General features: G+C 41.0%; 2 protein-coding genes across 2 annotated transcripts in view; both read left to right on the forward strand.

Moving 5' to 3' along the window:
* Positions 1 to 2,374, forward strand: part of tie1 (tyrosine kinase with immunoglobulin-like and EGF-like domains 1) — an 89,146-nt gene extending 86,772 nt beyond the window's left edge. The window contains exon 24 of the mRNA XM_043698905.2: positions 1,396 to 2,374. Within this exon, the coding sequence (XP_043554840.2) occupies positions 1,396 to 1,467 (72 nt within the window). The 3' untranslated portion in view covers positions 1,468 to 2,374. The remainder of the gene's footprint in view (positions 1 to 1,395) is intronic.
* Positions 2,375 to 14,290: 11,916 nt separating this feature from the next.
* Positions 14,291 to 16,769, forward strand: part of mpl (MPL proto-oncogene, thrombopoietin receptor) — a 32,225-nt gene continuing 29,746 nt past the window's right edge. The window contains exon 1 of the mRNA XM_087990266.1: positions 14,291 to 14,411. Coding sequence (XP_087846392.1) covers positions 14,291 to 14,411 — 121 coding nt within the window. The remainder of the gene's footprint in view (positions 14,412 to 16,769) is intronic.

Here is a 16,769-nt window from a genome sequence, read left to right on the forward strand (position 1 = left end):
ATTGGCTCCAGAACAAAGAGAAGGTCCCATTCCACATATGTTGCAATGTCTCCACAGGTACAAAGGAAATCCAGGGGTCTCAGTGTGTGTCTTGGTGCCTGTCATGACACATCAAATTGATGTTTGCAATCACTGAATCAGTATTTTGGAGACAGAGTTAGTCTAACATTGCCTCCTAGTCAAAAACTAGTGGAGTTGATCACTGGCATAATCAATAATTCAGAGCATTAAATCGATGTCTCTTGATTTGGAAAGTGATGATTGTAATGGTTTGACTCTATGGTTTATTAGGTTATGAATATATCTTTAATAGTGAAAGTGGGAGAGGTTAGAACAGTCGAACATGGAATCTGTTTGAATTCCGCCCAAACTACTGAGATGTATTTAACCCTGAATGGTCCTTTGCAAAACAAAAATAACAATTTGAACCCTAGGTTCAAGTGATTGTGAATTTGCAGTAAAAGTAATTATTTCTTTGACCACATTTTTGTCATACACAAAGATATGATTGCTTGAGGGACAGGGAAATATTATATTTATGCACTAGTAAGTATTCCTGTTAATTCACAGTAGAAGAGGGGTTGTACTCTCTGGGCTGCAGCAATGGCTCCATTAAATAAGAGAGAAAGCATCCAACAGAATGCAAGGCATCCTTCTTTAGTCTGTAGGTTGATCCTAAGGGAAGCTGAGTTAACAACCAGGCAGGGATATCCATACCAAAAAAAGTCCAAGGTTTCAACCCTGACATAGGCTAGCCTTGCTGATTTCACCTGGAGACTTGGTCGTGATACTTGTCTCAATGGCTGTCAGATAAATTTGGGAATAGTAAGGCTAGCAAGAGGGTATATCTATGGATTAAAAGTGAAGACCGAATTCTACCAGCACTGTCTTATTCAGCAATGTGTACCATCTACTGCAGAAATTTACCAATTCTTCTTTGGCAGCACCTTCCAAACTCTTGACCACTACCATCTAGGATGACATGGGCAGCAGATAGATGGGAACATCAGCTTCAAGATTCCTTCTTATTGCCTCACCATCGAGACTTGGAAATGTAGTGCCAATTCCATCATTGTAGCTGGGTTAAGAGCCTGCAGTTTCCTCCCTGACAGTGTTGTGGGTGTCCTGACCAAACAGTTTGCAGCAGTTCAAGAAGCCAGCTCACTATGATCTTCACAAGGATACACAGTGATGGGCAATATCTAGAGTCCCAGGCATCTCCACTTATGAAAAATAAATAAAACAAATGCGATCAAATCGTCTGTATCCATTTCTAATGGGCACTATATCATTGCCCGCATCATCCAGCCTAGTTAGATATCAGTACTTTGAGGGCGTAGGGAAAAATAAATATACCTGTAATAAGTATTTAAACTTGTTAATTTCTCTCCATAGGCTTACGTGAACACAGCTTTATTTGAAAACTTCACTTATGCTGGAATAGATGCTACAGCAGAAGAAGTGTGATATCCAGGCTACCCCTGGGCTCATGCAAATAGGAACACTACCTGAGGTCATGTGGGTTCATGCTAATGATGCTCACAGACTGCTCCACAGTCTACAATCCCTGTTCAAAGAGATTGCAAAAAGCCTGAAGTTGACTGCTTGCACCATGAGCCAACAAGCTAAAGTAAAATATGAAAAGAAATGATTACTTCCACATTATAAAGATTGATGTGAGTTTAAGACCTCTCCCTAATCCCTGTGACAGAGTGGATGACTGTTCTAATCCAAATGATGGAATAGGGATCTTCAAACTATCTTGTGAGTTGTGAGATTGAGGTTGCCTGCCCAGCTTCACCTGAAAATCAGCTGTGGAAATGGCATCTTTACATCCGATAAATAAGACAGCATTACTCAATTCCAACTTAAGAACAAGACTCTCTGCAACGTGGCAGTTGGAACAAAAAACTGAGTGAAATACAATACTAATGATGAAGTCAGTCATTTGAATGTGTGCAGTGGGGAGATGATGGTGTACTGGCAATATCACTGAACTAGTAATCCAAGGACCCAGATTAACACTGTGGGGACATGGGTTCAAATCCCATCATGGCTGCTCGTGGGATTCAAATTCAATTTATAAAAGTCTAAAATGCAAAACTAGTTTCAGTAATGATACCATGAAGCTACCATTGATTGTTACAAAAAAGTATATCTGGTTCATTAAAGGCCTATAGGGAAGGAAATGTGTCATCATTACCCGGTGCAGCCTCTGTGTGATGCCAGACCCACAACAAGGTGGTTGACTCTTAACTGCCCTCTGAAATAGCCCAACAACCAACACAGCTGAAGGGCAATTAGGGATGGGCAAGAAATGATGGCCTTGTCAGCAATGCACACCTGCCATGAAATAAAGAAAAAAATGAATGTTTTCAGTGTAGTTGGTGTTTTATAGTATGTACATACACACTCTAAACAGTGTCTGTGTGTGTGTGTGTGTGTGATGGTAAGCAAACTTGCCAATGGTAACCTGGAGCACGAGGTTAACAAAATGCTGTACATCACTAAATGTGCTAAGGTTTCTGTGAAGAATTTTCTATTTTTTTGAACCCCAAATAGTCGAGAAGTAATACGTTTGTCCAAATTACATTGGACTTTAGAAGGGTGTAATTGGTCCTCTTTACTGACCTATGGCTTCTCAAAGTTCAGCTTTGAAGTCAAATATATGCGTCTGAAGGTTAATTGAAAGATATTTCTTTTTCCGGATGTCCAATCAATGCATTTATACAATCAACTAAATTTTGATGGGTGAAGATTCTAAAAGACATATTTTAAGATTTATAAAATGATGCACAAATGTGCTTTTTCAAAGAGAAAGTACAGACATAATTGTCTGAAGGGTTGCATTAGAACATAGAACAGTACAGTACAGGAACAGGCCCTTTGGCCCATGATGTTGTGCTGAACATGACGCCAAATGAAACTAATCCTTTCTGCCTGCTCTTGGTCCATATCCTTCCATTCCTTGCATATTCATATGCTAATTTAAAAGTCCCTTAAATGCCCTTATCATATTTGCCTCATCCACCACCTCTGACAATGCGTTCCAGACTCCTACCACTCTTGGTGTAAAAGAACTTGCCCCTCATGTCTCCTTTGAACTTTTCTTCTCTCACCTTAAATGCATGCTCCCTAGTTTTAAACACTTCAACTTTGGGAAAAAGGTTCTGACCATCAAACCTTTCTATGTATCTCATAACTTTATAATGTGGAGGTGCTGGTGTTGGATTGGGGTGGACAAAATTAAAAAACGCGCAACACCAGGTTATAGTCCAACAGGTTTATTTGGAAGTACAATCTGTCAGAGTACTGCTCCTTCATCAGGTAGCTACTTGACAAAGAAGCAGTACTCCGAAAGCTTGTACTTCCAAATAAACCTGTTGAACTATAATCTGGTGTTGCATGAATTTTAAAATAATATTATACACTTTTATCAATCCTCCCCACTGCCTCTGCTGCTCATGAGAAACCAATTCACATTTTTCTAGCCTCTCCTTATTCCCTCTAATCAAGGCGGCATCCTGGTATATCTCTTCTGCAAAGCCTGTAATGTGGTGACCGGAAATGAATGCAATACTCTAAGTGTGGCCTAACTAAAGTCTTACAAAACTGTAGCATGACATCCTGACTCAATTCCCCGACCAATAAAGGCAAGCATGTCATATACCTACTTCACCACCCAATCTACTTGCATGACCACTTTCAGGGAGCAATGGGCTTTAACTCTAAGATCCTTCTGTACATCAATGTGGTTCCAAATGCTGCCATTAACTGTATACTTTTCCTTAACATTTGATATCCCAAAATGCAGCAGCTCACACTTATCCACATTCCATATTGCCAGTTTCCATGGGCTGGGTTTTAATGTGTAGACATGCTGACAGTGGATTGAGGGGTGGGGGAAGGACAGGAAATGTAACAGGAATCTTGTGAGGTACATCTGCCAATTACATTTTTAAACACCACTACTATCATATGATTTCCAAGTTAATTAGTATCAGTGGGTGATGTGACAACTTACAAAATACAACCTGGACTCTAAATATTCAAGTTGAAGGAAAGAATGAGAGAAAAAGGTATGGCCACGGAAACAAAGACCATGCTTGGCTTCAATGATACCTGAGTGAAGGTGTTGCAGGCAAATTCTGGAGAAAAATACCGTTGCATCACATCAGGAGGGTCAAAACATTTAAGGTCACTGATTGGTACACACAGGGCACCCCACACCTTAAATTCATTATCTGGGCCGACGTGACACCAATTGTTCAAGTTCACTTGAGAATGTAACTTTAAAAAAGTTCTGCAATTTACATATGAAAGGACTGAAACCAGCATGTTCATTTTAAAAGATGAGAGACTTAACAAAAAATCCAGGTCTTTTTCAATATATAATTTCAGTTACATCCACTGTAAACTTTTGCTATAAATTCTGCACCTTATGATCTTCTACTCCACAACCACCTGATGAAGGAGCAGTGCTCCGAAAGCTGGTGCTTCCAAATAAACCTGTTGGACAATAACCTGGTGTTGTGTGATTTTTAACTTTGTGCACCCCAGTCCAACACTGGCATCTTCAAATCATGACTGAGAATGTAGGATTTGAAGAGGGAAAGGAGATCAGGAGATTGAGCATATTCTCAACCTTCTGAATCCAATGCAGAATTTATTTCACTGATCTAAACAGGGCAGCTAAAGTGAGAGCAATGGCAAAAGCATCTACATCCTGATTTGTCACCATAACCTACTCTACCTTCTCAAGCCTAATGCAGCACAATAGTTCTCTCATCAACTTGTCTTGCAAGTCCACTCATCCTCTGTTTAAGCCTTTCCTCATTTCCAATCTGTCAGTCCACCACTGACACGCGCTCATCATTATGCAATATCATGCCTCTTCCCCCTTAGTCACTCTCAGCCAATGGTTTGGGTTTCTTCCTTCCCTTCTCACAGGAGAAGATTTCAAAGAACATGGAGGAGTGACAGCTAGAGAACTGATGCCTCGATTCAGCTATTTAACTGCAGAATAGGAGGAGTTGGAGGTCAGCACAGTTTCCATTGGAGTTGGAGAGTTGGGGTCTTCCCAATTTCTTTGTGACAGAATTAAATATCAGACAACTCCAGAGCAGACAGCATTCAGCCATGTTGGCTTAATGTCAACAGCCAGTGAAATGTGATTATTTTTGTGATGGTAAAATTAAAATATTCTGACCTTGGCAATTATTATCCAGACCTTCTCATCTACCACGGGGTTGTCCTGTATTTCTTAGTGAAGGTTATTAATCAATTTGAGGCAATTGGGTTTGGTGTGAAAGGGTTTCTTGATTGTTTGCAGGACTGTTTTGAATTTTGTGGCAGTGTTAAAGTAAGATGGAGGATGAGAATCAAAATTGGATTTTGAAGGCGGTTGGCAAATTGGGTACGTAATTGAAATCTAAGTGAACATTAAAGCGGTGGGAACAAGCCAGGCGCTGGTACGGCTGATGGTGAATTTTACATGTCACTTGTTGCCTCTTCCTCCTCTTTGGAATCATCTAAAGGTGGGTCTGCAGCCCTGTACCTTGCTGCTGTTGTACAGCCAAATATCAATAATGTCTAATATGGTACAGATGCAACACAGGTAATCTAAAGTTGCTAGTCAACTTGGTGTGGGAAGATAACTCCAGATTTATTCTGATACTGAATTGTGTCTTCAGCGTGTTCTCTGCCTCAATTGTCATGTGCACAATTGATGACACATGACACGTTTGGGAAGCTGCAGCTGCGGGGGGGGGGGGAGGTGGTGGGGGGGGGGGGGCATCACTGGTCAAGGTGAGAAAATTCCTAGCCCTGGCAGAGCAAGAATCATAGAATTCCTATAGTATGGGAACAGGCCATTAACAAGTCCACATCAACCCATTCCCCACTACTCTACATTTTCCCATGACTAACGCACCCAGCCTACACATCCCCGGACACTATAGGTAATTTAACATGGCTAATCCACCTAACTTGCACATCTTTGGACTGTGGGAGGAGACCAGAGCACCCAGAGGAAAACCACGCAGATGTGGGGAGAATGTGCAAACTCCACATAGGCAGTCGCCTGAGGTTGCAATCGAAATAGAATCCCTGGTACTGTGAGGCAGCAGTGCTAACCACTGAGCCACCAAGGTGGGCAGCAACTCAGAAAGAAAAGCCACTCAGGTTTTGAATCTGTGGAACTCACTGCCACAGAGTGCAGTGGAGGCAAAATAAATCAACAGACTCAAGATAGAAATAGATATAATTCTAATGAAAAGTGGGATAAAGGGCTATGGGGAGCAGGCAGGAGCATATAATTGTGACCAAGATCAGACATGATCATGTTAAATGGTGGAGCATGTTCGAAGGGCTGATTTGCCTCATCCCTCTCCTAATTAATGTAGGTGCCGTGTTTGAACGACTTATAAAACTTTTCACTGTACTTTTCATGTAAAAGTACACATGACATTAAATTTCTATTCTATTCCGCTGAATTCCTGTGTGCCTGAACATGTGGAATGACATGTTCTGGTCTGACTGGTATACTTTAAACTGGAACTTCAGTTGCAACCACTATGTTCCTTTCCGATTTATACTGCTTTATTCAGAAACGCCAGCCTAGCCAGCAATGCCTCATCCTGTGAAAGAATAAATAAGAAAAAGTCACCTGTCTTCTGCATTGCTGGCCACAGGCTTCAAGACCCCTGCACCTGTCTCTGACAGAATCCTGGAAAGATCGATCGGCAAAGAAGCTGAGGGTAGTGGAGATTTTACAAGCCATTGATAAGTTCAGTTCAATCAGTATCGATCTGGGGCAAGACAGAGAGGGAATTTTACTTGTCGTGCAACACTCAACATTGTGTTTTTGACATCCAAATTGAGTGTTCTAATTAGCAAGCTCCATTTCCTCAGCATTAATCTCCCTTGCCTTTAATAAGCAATATTTAAAAAAAAATAAAGAAATGATAGCCCACTGTGGATGCTGGAAATCTGAGAAAAAGAGAAAAAAGCCTGGAAAATTTCCAACAAGTCAGGCAGCATCTGTAGGGAGAAGCAGAGTTAACTTTAACTTGAAAACTAAGCGAAATGCTGCAGGTCTGAAATTAAAGCAGAAAGTGCTGGAGAAATGCAACGGGTCCAGCAGCATCTGTACAGAGAGAGAGAGAGACAGAGAGGATTCATACTGGATTCAAAGTCTTAACTCTGTTTCTGTTTTCACAGATGCTGCCAAAGCTGCTGAGTTTCTGGAGCACTTTCTGTTTTATATTCATATTCAATGTATTTTCTCCACTGATATTGTTTGACATGGTGTGTTTCTTCTGGCTTGTTTTGATCTTGTTTAATATAACCCAGATTTCATGGTACAGACTTGTTTTTAAATTGTATTTTGTTCTGTGCTCCATTAGCTGATTCTCTCCTTGACATTTTGTGGCACTTCACATAGAGTCATAGAGATGTACAGCACAGAAACACACCCTTCGGTCCAACTCGTCCATGCCGACCAGATATCCCAACCCAATCTAGTCCCATCTGCCAGCATCTGCCTCAAATCCCTTCAAATCCTTCTTATTCATATACCCATCCAAATGCCTTTAAATGTTGCAATTGTACCAGCCTCCATCACTTCCTCTGGCAGCTCATTCCTTATATGCATCACCTTCTGCATGAAAAAGTTGTCCCTTAGGTTTTTTTTAAATTGTTCCCATCTCACCCTAAACCTATGCCCTCTAGTTCTGGACTCGCCCACCCCAGGGAAGAGACTTTGTCTATTTATCCTATCCATGCCCCTCATAATTTTATAAACTTCTATAAGATCACCCCTCAGTCTCCAACATTCGAGGGAAAACAACCCCAGCCTATTCACCCTCTCCCTATAACTCAAATCCTCCAACCCTGGCAACGTCCTTGTAAATATTTTCTGAACTCTTTCAAGTTTCACAACATCCTTCTGATAGAAAAGGAGACCGGAAGTGCATGCATTATTCCAACAGTGGCCTAACCAATGTCCTGTACAACCGCAACATGACATCCCAATTCTTGTACTCAATACTCTGACCAATAAAGGAAAGCATACCAAATGTCTTCTTCACTATCCTATCTTCCTGTGACTCCACTTTCACAGAGCTATGAACCTGCACTCCAAGGTCTCTTTGTTCAGCAACACTCCCTAGGACCTTACCATTAAGTGTCTAAGTCCTGCTAAGATTTGCTTTCCCATTTATCTAAACTAAACTCCATTCTGCCTGCCAATTTATTTCCTTTCACGTGAGGGAAAATAACTTTGATGCTGTTAAGTGATTCCTATCCACCTTTAACATAATGTGAAGTACATAATCATTTTATCAAGGAAAGGGATATATTCACCTCGATAACAAAAGCATACTGCATAGTTAAGAAGAACCTAAATGACAGGAGCTGTTGTAAGGGTTAAGTAGTTTCCTCCTACTCCTGCGTTCTTGCTACAGGCAATTGTCAACACAAGGTCGTAATTCTGAGAGAGCATCAGTTGGAAAGTCAATGGCCTGTTTCCTGCCAGCTTCCTTCTTCTGCTCACTGAGCGGTGAGGTCAGTTCCTCAAATCTGTCGTCTCAATCGAATGAGTAGGTGAAAATGAACACAATCTTTTCTTTTAAAGGGACATGGATGTCAGAACTTGAAGTTATCTTAATTTCAGAAAATTAGCTTTGCAATGAGTTAGCATTACCTTGTATTTCAGGTGCCGTTTTGGAAAGATGTTATGGTTGAAGAGGTAGCGCACTGCCTCTGTACCAGTTGCTCTGGGTTCAAGGCCTGTCTGGAAATTGTTGACCACAGAAGGAGCATGCACAATGTAGCCAAACAGGTTAATGATCAATCTTCATAATCTTTCCAACATGTCCATGGCAGATAGTAGGAGTGTGTGGGCTCCCTGATCAACCAAGACTAATGTGAAGTTGTCCCTTTCAAGTTGTAAGAAATTCTCTCTCTCTCTTTCTCTCTCACACACACACACACAGACACACACAGAACAGAAACTGCTGGCAAAACTCGACAGGTCTGGCCGCATCTGTGGGCAAAAGCAATGTTAACGTTTCAAGTTTGGTGTCTCTTCATCAGAACTGGTAGCAGCTAGGAAAAAGTGATGAAGAGACAAAGTTGGAGGGGGAGGGAGAGAGAGGTGAACTGTTAGGTGTACAAAGTTGGAAGTCTCACGACGCCAGGTTATAGTCCAACAGGTTTATTTAAAAATACAAGCTTTCGGAGCACTGCTCTGTCATCAAATTAAGATAGGTGGAAACAGAGCCTAAAGAGAGAGAGAGATAAGAAAGAGGTAGGTGGACAAAGGGGTTATTGATAGTAAGCCAGGACGGAAGAAATGCTGAATAAATGATGAGAGCTGAGAGTAGGAGAGAATGGGTTGAAAGCAACACATGTCATGACTGGACAAGGGTATGGGAGTGGTGGGTAAAAAACATGGAAGGATGGAATCAGACTTATCGAAGTTACTGAACTTGATGGTGAGAACTAGAGGCTGCACTGTCCCCAAATGAAAAATGAAATGATATTCTATGGACTTGCGCTAAGTTTTGCTGGAGCACTGCAGCAATCCTGAGACAGAGATTCTGGCCAGGGAACATGTTGGTATGTTGAAGTGGCAGGCAACTGGAAGCTCAGGGTTGCTTTTGCGGACAGCATGTAGGTATTCTGCAAAGTGGGCACTTAATCTATGTCTTTCTTTCCCAATATAGAGGAGACTACAATGATTGAGTGAAGTGCAGGTAAAATGCTGCTTCACCTGGAAGTCATGGAATACTCTCCATTTGCCTGAATAAGTGTAGCTCTAACATTCTAGAATCTCAACACCAGCCAAGACAAAGGAGTTTTCTTTACTGGCACTCATCTAACATCTAACCGACACATGGTGGCAGCAGTCTGTAATATCTAAAAGATGAAAAGTGTGGTGCTGGAAAAGCGCAGCAGGCCAGGCAGCATCCGAGGAGCAGGAGAATTGATGTTTCAGGCATAAACCCTTCTTCTTTGATTCCTGAAGAAGGGCTTATGCCCAAAACATCGATTCTCCTGCTCCTCGAATGCTGCCTGGCCTGCTGCGCGTTTCCAGCACCACACTTTTCATCTCTGGTCTCCAGCATCTGCAGTTCTCACTTTCTCCATATCTAAAAGATGCACTATAACTATTCACCAAAGGCTCCTTAGACAGCAGTTTCCAAATCTGCAACCTCCACTAGCTAGAAGGACTGGTACTTAAGGTTCCCTCCAAGTCACACACCATCCTGACTAGAACTATATCGCTGTTCCTTTATGTCACTGGGTCGTAATCCTGGAACCCCTTGCCTAACAGCAATTTGGGTGGATGTAGACTACACATTGAAGGCATTGATGAAGACAATTCACCACCACCTTCTCAAGGGAATCAAGGATGGACAATAACTGCTGGCCCTTCTCTCCTAGTTGCCCCATCCAGGCCTTGTGCCATTCCATTGCTCCTCACAATCTTCCTTCCTTGAGGAAATAAATGGGTTAATTTGCAAGCGCATAAAAAATTGTGATCACAAAGTGCCTTTTCTTCAGTATAAACTTGTCTGTCTCTATTTCTCAAACTGACTTTTCTACTTTCAGTCTCTCTTGTTGTTTCCTCATTTCTAAACCCCAGAATATTTCAGTACAAAAAAACTGTAGTACAAATCAAAAGGATCACTTCCATTAAATGTTCTTTTCTTGGCTCAATGGTCGATACTGAGGATGTATAAATAACACTTTGTGATATTATTTTAATTTGACTTAGAGTTCCAGTTGTGGCACCGTTATGAGCAACGAACATCTCTTGCTCATTGAAAAAATGCCTCAATTATTCTCACTGAAAAATTATTTATGAACCAAATTTACCTATTACAATTCAAAATAAAATCAACTGATTTATTTGAAATCCTAGCAATATAAAACTATTACAGATTTTTTTTTCTATTTTTAAAACCAGTATTATCAATTACAGGGCAGCAGAGTGGCTCAGTGGTTAGCATTGCTACCTCACAGTGCCAGGGACCTGGATCTGATTCCACCCTTGGGTGACTGTCTGTGTGGAGTTTGCACATTCTCCCTGTGTCTGTGAGGGTTTCCTCACACAATCCAAAGGTGTGCGGGTTAAGTGGATTGGCCATGCAAAATTGTCGATAGTGTCCAGGGATATGCAGGCTGGGTGGGTTAGCCATGAGAAATATAGGGTAAGGGGCAGTGGGTCGGGTGGGATACTCTTCAGAGGATCAGTGTGGGCCAAATGGCTGGCTTCCACACTATAGATTCAATGAATTAGACATTGTTTTCTCAATAATTTACCAAGTTTATATTATTCAAATCACCTTATCAAGTTTAATTTGAAACTATTTCAGCAATATGTTGTTTTACTTTGTAGCCAGCATTTAAATGAATGTCACGAACAAAAAATAGCAAATAACTGTAGATGGTGGAAATCAAAAACAAAAACAGAAATTGCTGGAAACACTTAGCAGGTCTGGCAGCATCTGTGGAGAGAAATCAGTGTTAATGTTTTGGGTCCAATAACTATTCCTCAGAACTGATTGCAGCTAGAAAACGGAGCAGGAAAATCGACGTTTCGGGTAAAAGCCTGATGAAGGGCTTTTGCCTGAAACGTCGATTTTCCTATTCCTCGGATGCTGCCTGACCTGCTGTGCTTTTCCCGCACCATTCTAATCTAGACTCTGATCTCTAGCATCTGCAGTCCTCACTTTTGCCCCGCAGCTAGAAAATGTTTAGTGCATATGCTAAAGGTAAGGTGGGGTAGCATTGGGGGGGAGTGGAGGAGTAAATTATAGGTGGAGATGGAGCGCACAGAAAGAGAACAACAGTTGGACAGACAAATGAATAGTACAGGTCTCCCTGGGAAAATCAATAATTGCTAATGGGGACCATTAGTAGCTGACGATGTGATGGTCGTGATACCAGCCCACAGGATGACAAGGCCTGGTGTGTGGGGGTAGGGACAAGGACATGGGAGAAGGTGCTCAGGCCTTAAAATTATTGAACTCAATATTGAGTCCTGAAGGCTGCAGGGTACCCAAGTGGAAAATGAGGTGCTGTTCTTCTAGCTTGTACTGACCTTCGTTGGAGCACTGCAGCAAGCCTGCGACAGAGGTGTTGGCCAGGGACAGGGTGGTGTGAAGTGGCAGGCATCCAGAAGATCAGGGTCAGTTTTGCAGTCAGAGCATGGCTGTTCTGCAATCTGGTTAGAGACCACATTATAAGCAGTGAATATAACTGACTGGATAGAGAGTAGTTAGATTGAGAGAAGTGCAGGTAAAACACTGTTTCACCTGGAAGATGTGTCTGAGATGTTGGATAGCGATAAGGGAGGGAATAAACTGGCAGGTTTCACACCTTCTGCATTTGCCTGGGAAGACACCATGGGGCCACATCATAAGGTCCCCTTGGTCCTCACCTACCAGTCCACCAGCCTCCAACATGATGCTACTACCGTACACATATTCTCCTCCCTTCCCTTGTCAGCTTTCTAGAGTGACTGTTCCCTCTGGGATACCTTCGACCACCTCCTCACACTCCCACAACTTTGTACTGGATTGTAGTATCAGGGTGGACCTTTTGCATTCAAGTCTCTATAGTGAGATTTAACCTTAAAACCTCTGAGTCTCTACATTGGGATTTAAATCACCTTCTGAGTCTGTGTAGTTTGACTCTGATGTGTGAGTACTGCCAACAAAGCCATTATTTGAAGAATTCCATCATTAAAGCCAAAATGCCAGTTGTATCTAACTACAGTTTTTTCTAAAATTAACCAACTGAACTGAATATTTGAGCTATTTGGCACAAAAAGCTATGGATTTTATACACAATATAAATGACCAAAAGAATCCATCTGTCTAGCCCCACTAATACAATATACAGTCAGAGGGAGGTCATCCTTTTGGCATAATCTGGGCAATAATTTGCCTGATGGAAAACAAGGTACAGATGGAGAGGGCTGGGTTCTCAAGATTTTAGCATGTCAAATGAATCAGGAAGAATGGACCAACAGTTACTACATGAGCAGGTCAGTTCTTGCTAATCTGAATAATGACACCAAGCTGAGCCCCCAAACCAAAAGAAAGAATGAGATCTTTTCCTGAACCAAATTATTGCATAATGAGTTTAAAGCAGTGCTTCCAAGCATAGACCAATCAGGTAAGTTCTTGCTCTGTAGCCACAACAAAGTTCTGATTGTTCTTGCCAATGCAAGAAGAGAAATTCTGTGACCATGTGAGACCTTGAACAAATAGAGGAAGAGGGAGAAAGAGGTAGTCAGAGGAATGGAAAGCCAGCATACACAGGCTGAATCTGAAAGGATACTTTGGCCAAATTTTTACGTAAAATGAGAGTTGTAGCCCATACAAGACACACCGTGTTGGCCTTTTTTGTTCTCTACTTACTTTGCATTGACACAAATCAAAAGGAGGAAGAGACAATGGAATACAGCGATATTCCAATCACAAGGGAATTGGTACTGAGCAACCTGATGGAGTTTCTGGCTGACAAGTCTCCTGATCCAGACGGACTTCAGCCTAAACTCTTAAAAGTTGGCTAATGACATATTACTGAACAAAGGTTCAGTGGGCAGGGGTGTTAATGAATATTCATGATGTGCTAATGAATGCAAAACAGGTCAGAACAAACCAACCCATCTGAAAAGTTCTGAGAAGTTAAGAAAAAAAGTTTCATATACCATCAGAATTTTCTCCCTGCTGCTCAATTAAGCCCCAGCTCACCCTTCTTTAGTGCTGGGTGAGTCTGGAGAATTACTCTTGTGTTTCAAAAGTAGCTCCCTTCCTTAGCATCCTTTTCCTCATTTACACATCAGAACTCTCTTTACAAAAAATGTCAGTTACATGAGCTATTAGGCTCAGGTTGTCAATCAGCTAGCATTGGGAGCACAAAGCACTACATTGATTCTGGTATATACACATTGCTCTGCTGCAAGAATTCTAATTCTCTGGTGTATGGTCCCCTTTTTTCTAGGAACTCTAATTGGAAAGTCAAGTGGAGTAAGCTATCACAGGCAGATAAAGAGTGAAGTCTTAGATTTTTTGGTTGCGCTATGCTGTTGGAGGATCAGTGTTGGTTCAGTTGATCCAGATTTGGTGTGGTTTTAGCGAGGGTGTGGACCCACACTGTACTGCAGACCTGCTTCATGGTTTGTTGGTTTCCTGAGGATGCGCCTGTTCCCTCTTCAACTTGCGACCTCCTTCTATTCTGAGTCAATCCAACAGCAAGAGCAAGGAGAGGAATGCCTTTACTGTTGCAGAGAAGTAAATGTTGCTGTGCACTGTGGCTTCTATTTGTGGGGTGCATATATTTGAATATCATCTCTGTGTCAGGTTTGGAGAGTTGGACTTTTCTCCAGGAAGGTAAGCTCAATGTCAAACCTTTTTAAATGTGTAAACGCACATACAGAATGGTAAGAAACTGCCAACTTAACACCAGTTAAAAACATTTAGCCCTAAAGAACCAACCAAAACACTGAAAATAGCTATATTTATTATTTGTGTTTAACAGTGTATTTGGGAGAAATAGCTTAAGCCATATCAGGTTGTATTTGCTTCTTAAATTAGTTGCCAAAACATTCATTCTTTTGTATTTAACAAAAGCATACTTTAAAATGTAGTCAGAATAGGTTTTTCTGTGAAAATATTATTGTTGTTGCATTAAAGGGATGGAAGTAGTTGGGTAGGAATGCGTGGTGTTGGGTGGTTCATAAAGCAGTAAATAAATAGGTTAGGTCAATGGGCAAGAAAGTGGCAGATGGGGTGTAACGTGAAGTTATTTGCTCACAATAGTGATACAGAAGTTTTTTACAAAGACACAAATCTTGTAAATGCAAGCATTCAGAGGGATTTCGTACAGGGAACACAGAAAGTTAATATGCAACTACAACAAGAAATTAGGAAGGTAAATATTGGCCCTTACTGCAATGAGTACAAGAATAAAGAAGCCTTGTCGCAATTGTACAAATTTAGTGAAACAGACCTAAAATACTATGCACAGTTTTCATCACCATGTACAGGAGAGGATATACTTACATTGAAGACAGCCCAGTGAAGTTCACCAGATTGGTTCCTGCGATGAGAGGATTGTGTTGTAATGAGCAAATTGGTTCTATGTATTTTGGAGATGAGAAGGGTTCTTACATAGTACAAGACTTTGAAAGAGATAGACAGAGTAGACACTGTGTTCCCTGGCTGGAGAGTCTCAAACATGGGTCAATTATCTGGAACTGAGATGATGGAAATTTAATCGCTCAAAGTGTTATAATATTTTGGAATAGTCTACCCAAGAAGGTTACAAATGCTCCACTGTTGAATATCTCCAAAGCTGAATTTGGTAGACATGTTGTCTCTCAAGCAATCGAGCAATTTGTAGAGTTAGAGAAAGTGATGATTGCAGATCGCTGGAGATCAGAGTCAAGAGAGTGGTGCTGGAAAAGCACAGGTGTTCAGGAATCTTCCGAGGAGCAGGAGGATTGACATTTCAGGCATAAGCCCTTCCTTGGGATTCTTGATGAAGGTCTTATGCTCAAAACATTCGATTCTCCTGCTCCTCGGATGCTGCCTGACCTACTGTGCTTTTCTCGCACCACACTCTCGGATATGTGGAGTTGGCAGGAAATTAGCGTAGTAGCGTTGCTTCCGTTTTTGTAAATAAAATGTAAAGATGTAGCATGGTGAAAGAATTATGTTCTATGATGTCTGTTAAAATGAATATTCATTTCTCCATTTGGCAGATTATTGTGAAAACTTTTCACAGTTTCCATTCTTTTCTACCATCTTGGTATACTTAGGAAGTAATGGTTTTGGAATTATTTTATATACAATTTAAAATTAGTGAAGACCTTACTAATATCATTCAGTAAGAATAATTCACATTGTCAGGACTACTCGTGACTCTAGCATGCATTAATATTTCAAGAAAATGCAGATTGAGTTGAATACATCCAAGTAGAAAGATATACTCAGGCAATATATAATCTATTGAAGATGAACAGTCAAAGCAGTGGATAACAGTCAGCCTGGGAGAATGAATAGTTGCTAATGAGCACCAATACTGACTAAGAATGGGAAATAATCCCAAAATCATTACTTTCTAAGAATACCAAGAAAGTATGAAAAAATTGTAAATTTGAAAAGCTTTCACAATAATCTGTCAAGTGGAGAAATGAATATTCATTTTAACAGTCTTCCTTCCTCTGGAATATAGCTGTCTCACCATGCTGTATCATTGCATTTTGTCCCAAAGGCAAAAGCAATGCCACTACTTCAATCATAATAAAATGCTAATGGCATGGATTTCCTCAGGGATTTCCTGATCAGCAATGGCATCTCTAGCACAATATCAATTTACATCCTAATCAAGAGTGCCCACGAAAATTCCCCCAAAGTTCGGGCAGCCCAGAGGAGAAACCTTTAACATGTTTTTGTATTATAATGAGAGGGATTGTATTTTTTTTTACTGAACTCACTAACAAGAAACCAATGATATTGGGTTTTGGACCCCTTTTGATGAAGTATGAAAAAGAATAAGGTGCAAATCCAGTGTTGTCCTCAATTCCCTTGTTTCCCTGACCGGAGAATTGTTATAAATACCACCTTATATAAAAAAAACCAAGAGTTTCGATGAAACAAATGTCGTCTTTCTTATCTGAGACATTTCCTATGTCCCTTGTTTCAACAAAGGAAGGAGGGTGCATTGTCTTCCTTTAGTCCCATAAC

This window comes from Chiloscyllium plagiosum, unplaced genomic scaffold (assembly GCF_037043375.1).
Source record: "Chiloscyllium plagiosum isolate Xiang-an unplaced genomic scaffold, Cpla_swu_hap1 HiC_scaffold_9, whole genome shotgun sequence".
Taxonomy (NCBI): Eukaryota; Metazoa; Chordata; class Chondrichthyes; order Orectolobiformes; family Hemiscylliidae; genus Chiloscyllium; species Chiloscyllium plagiosum.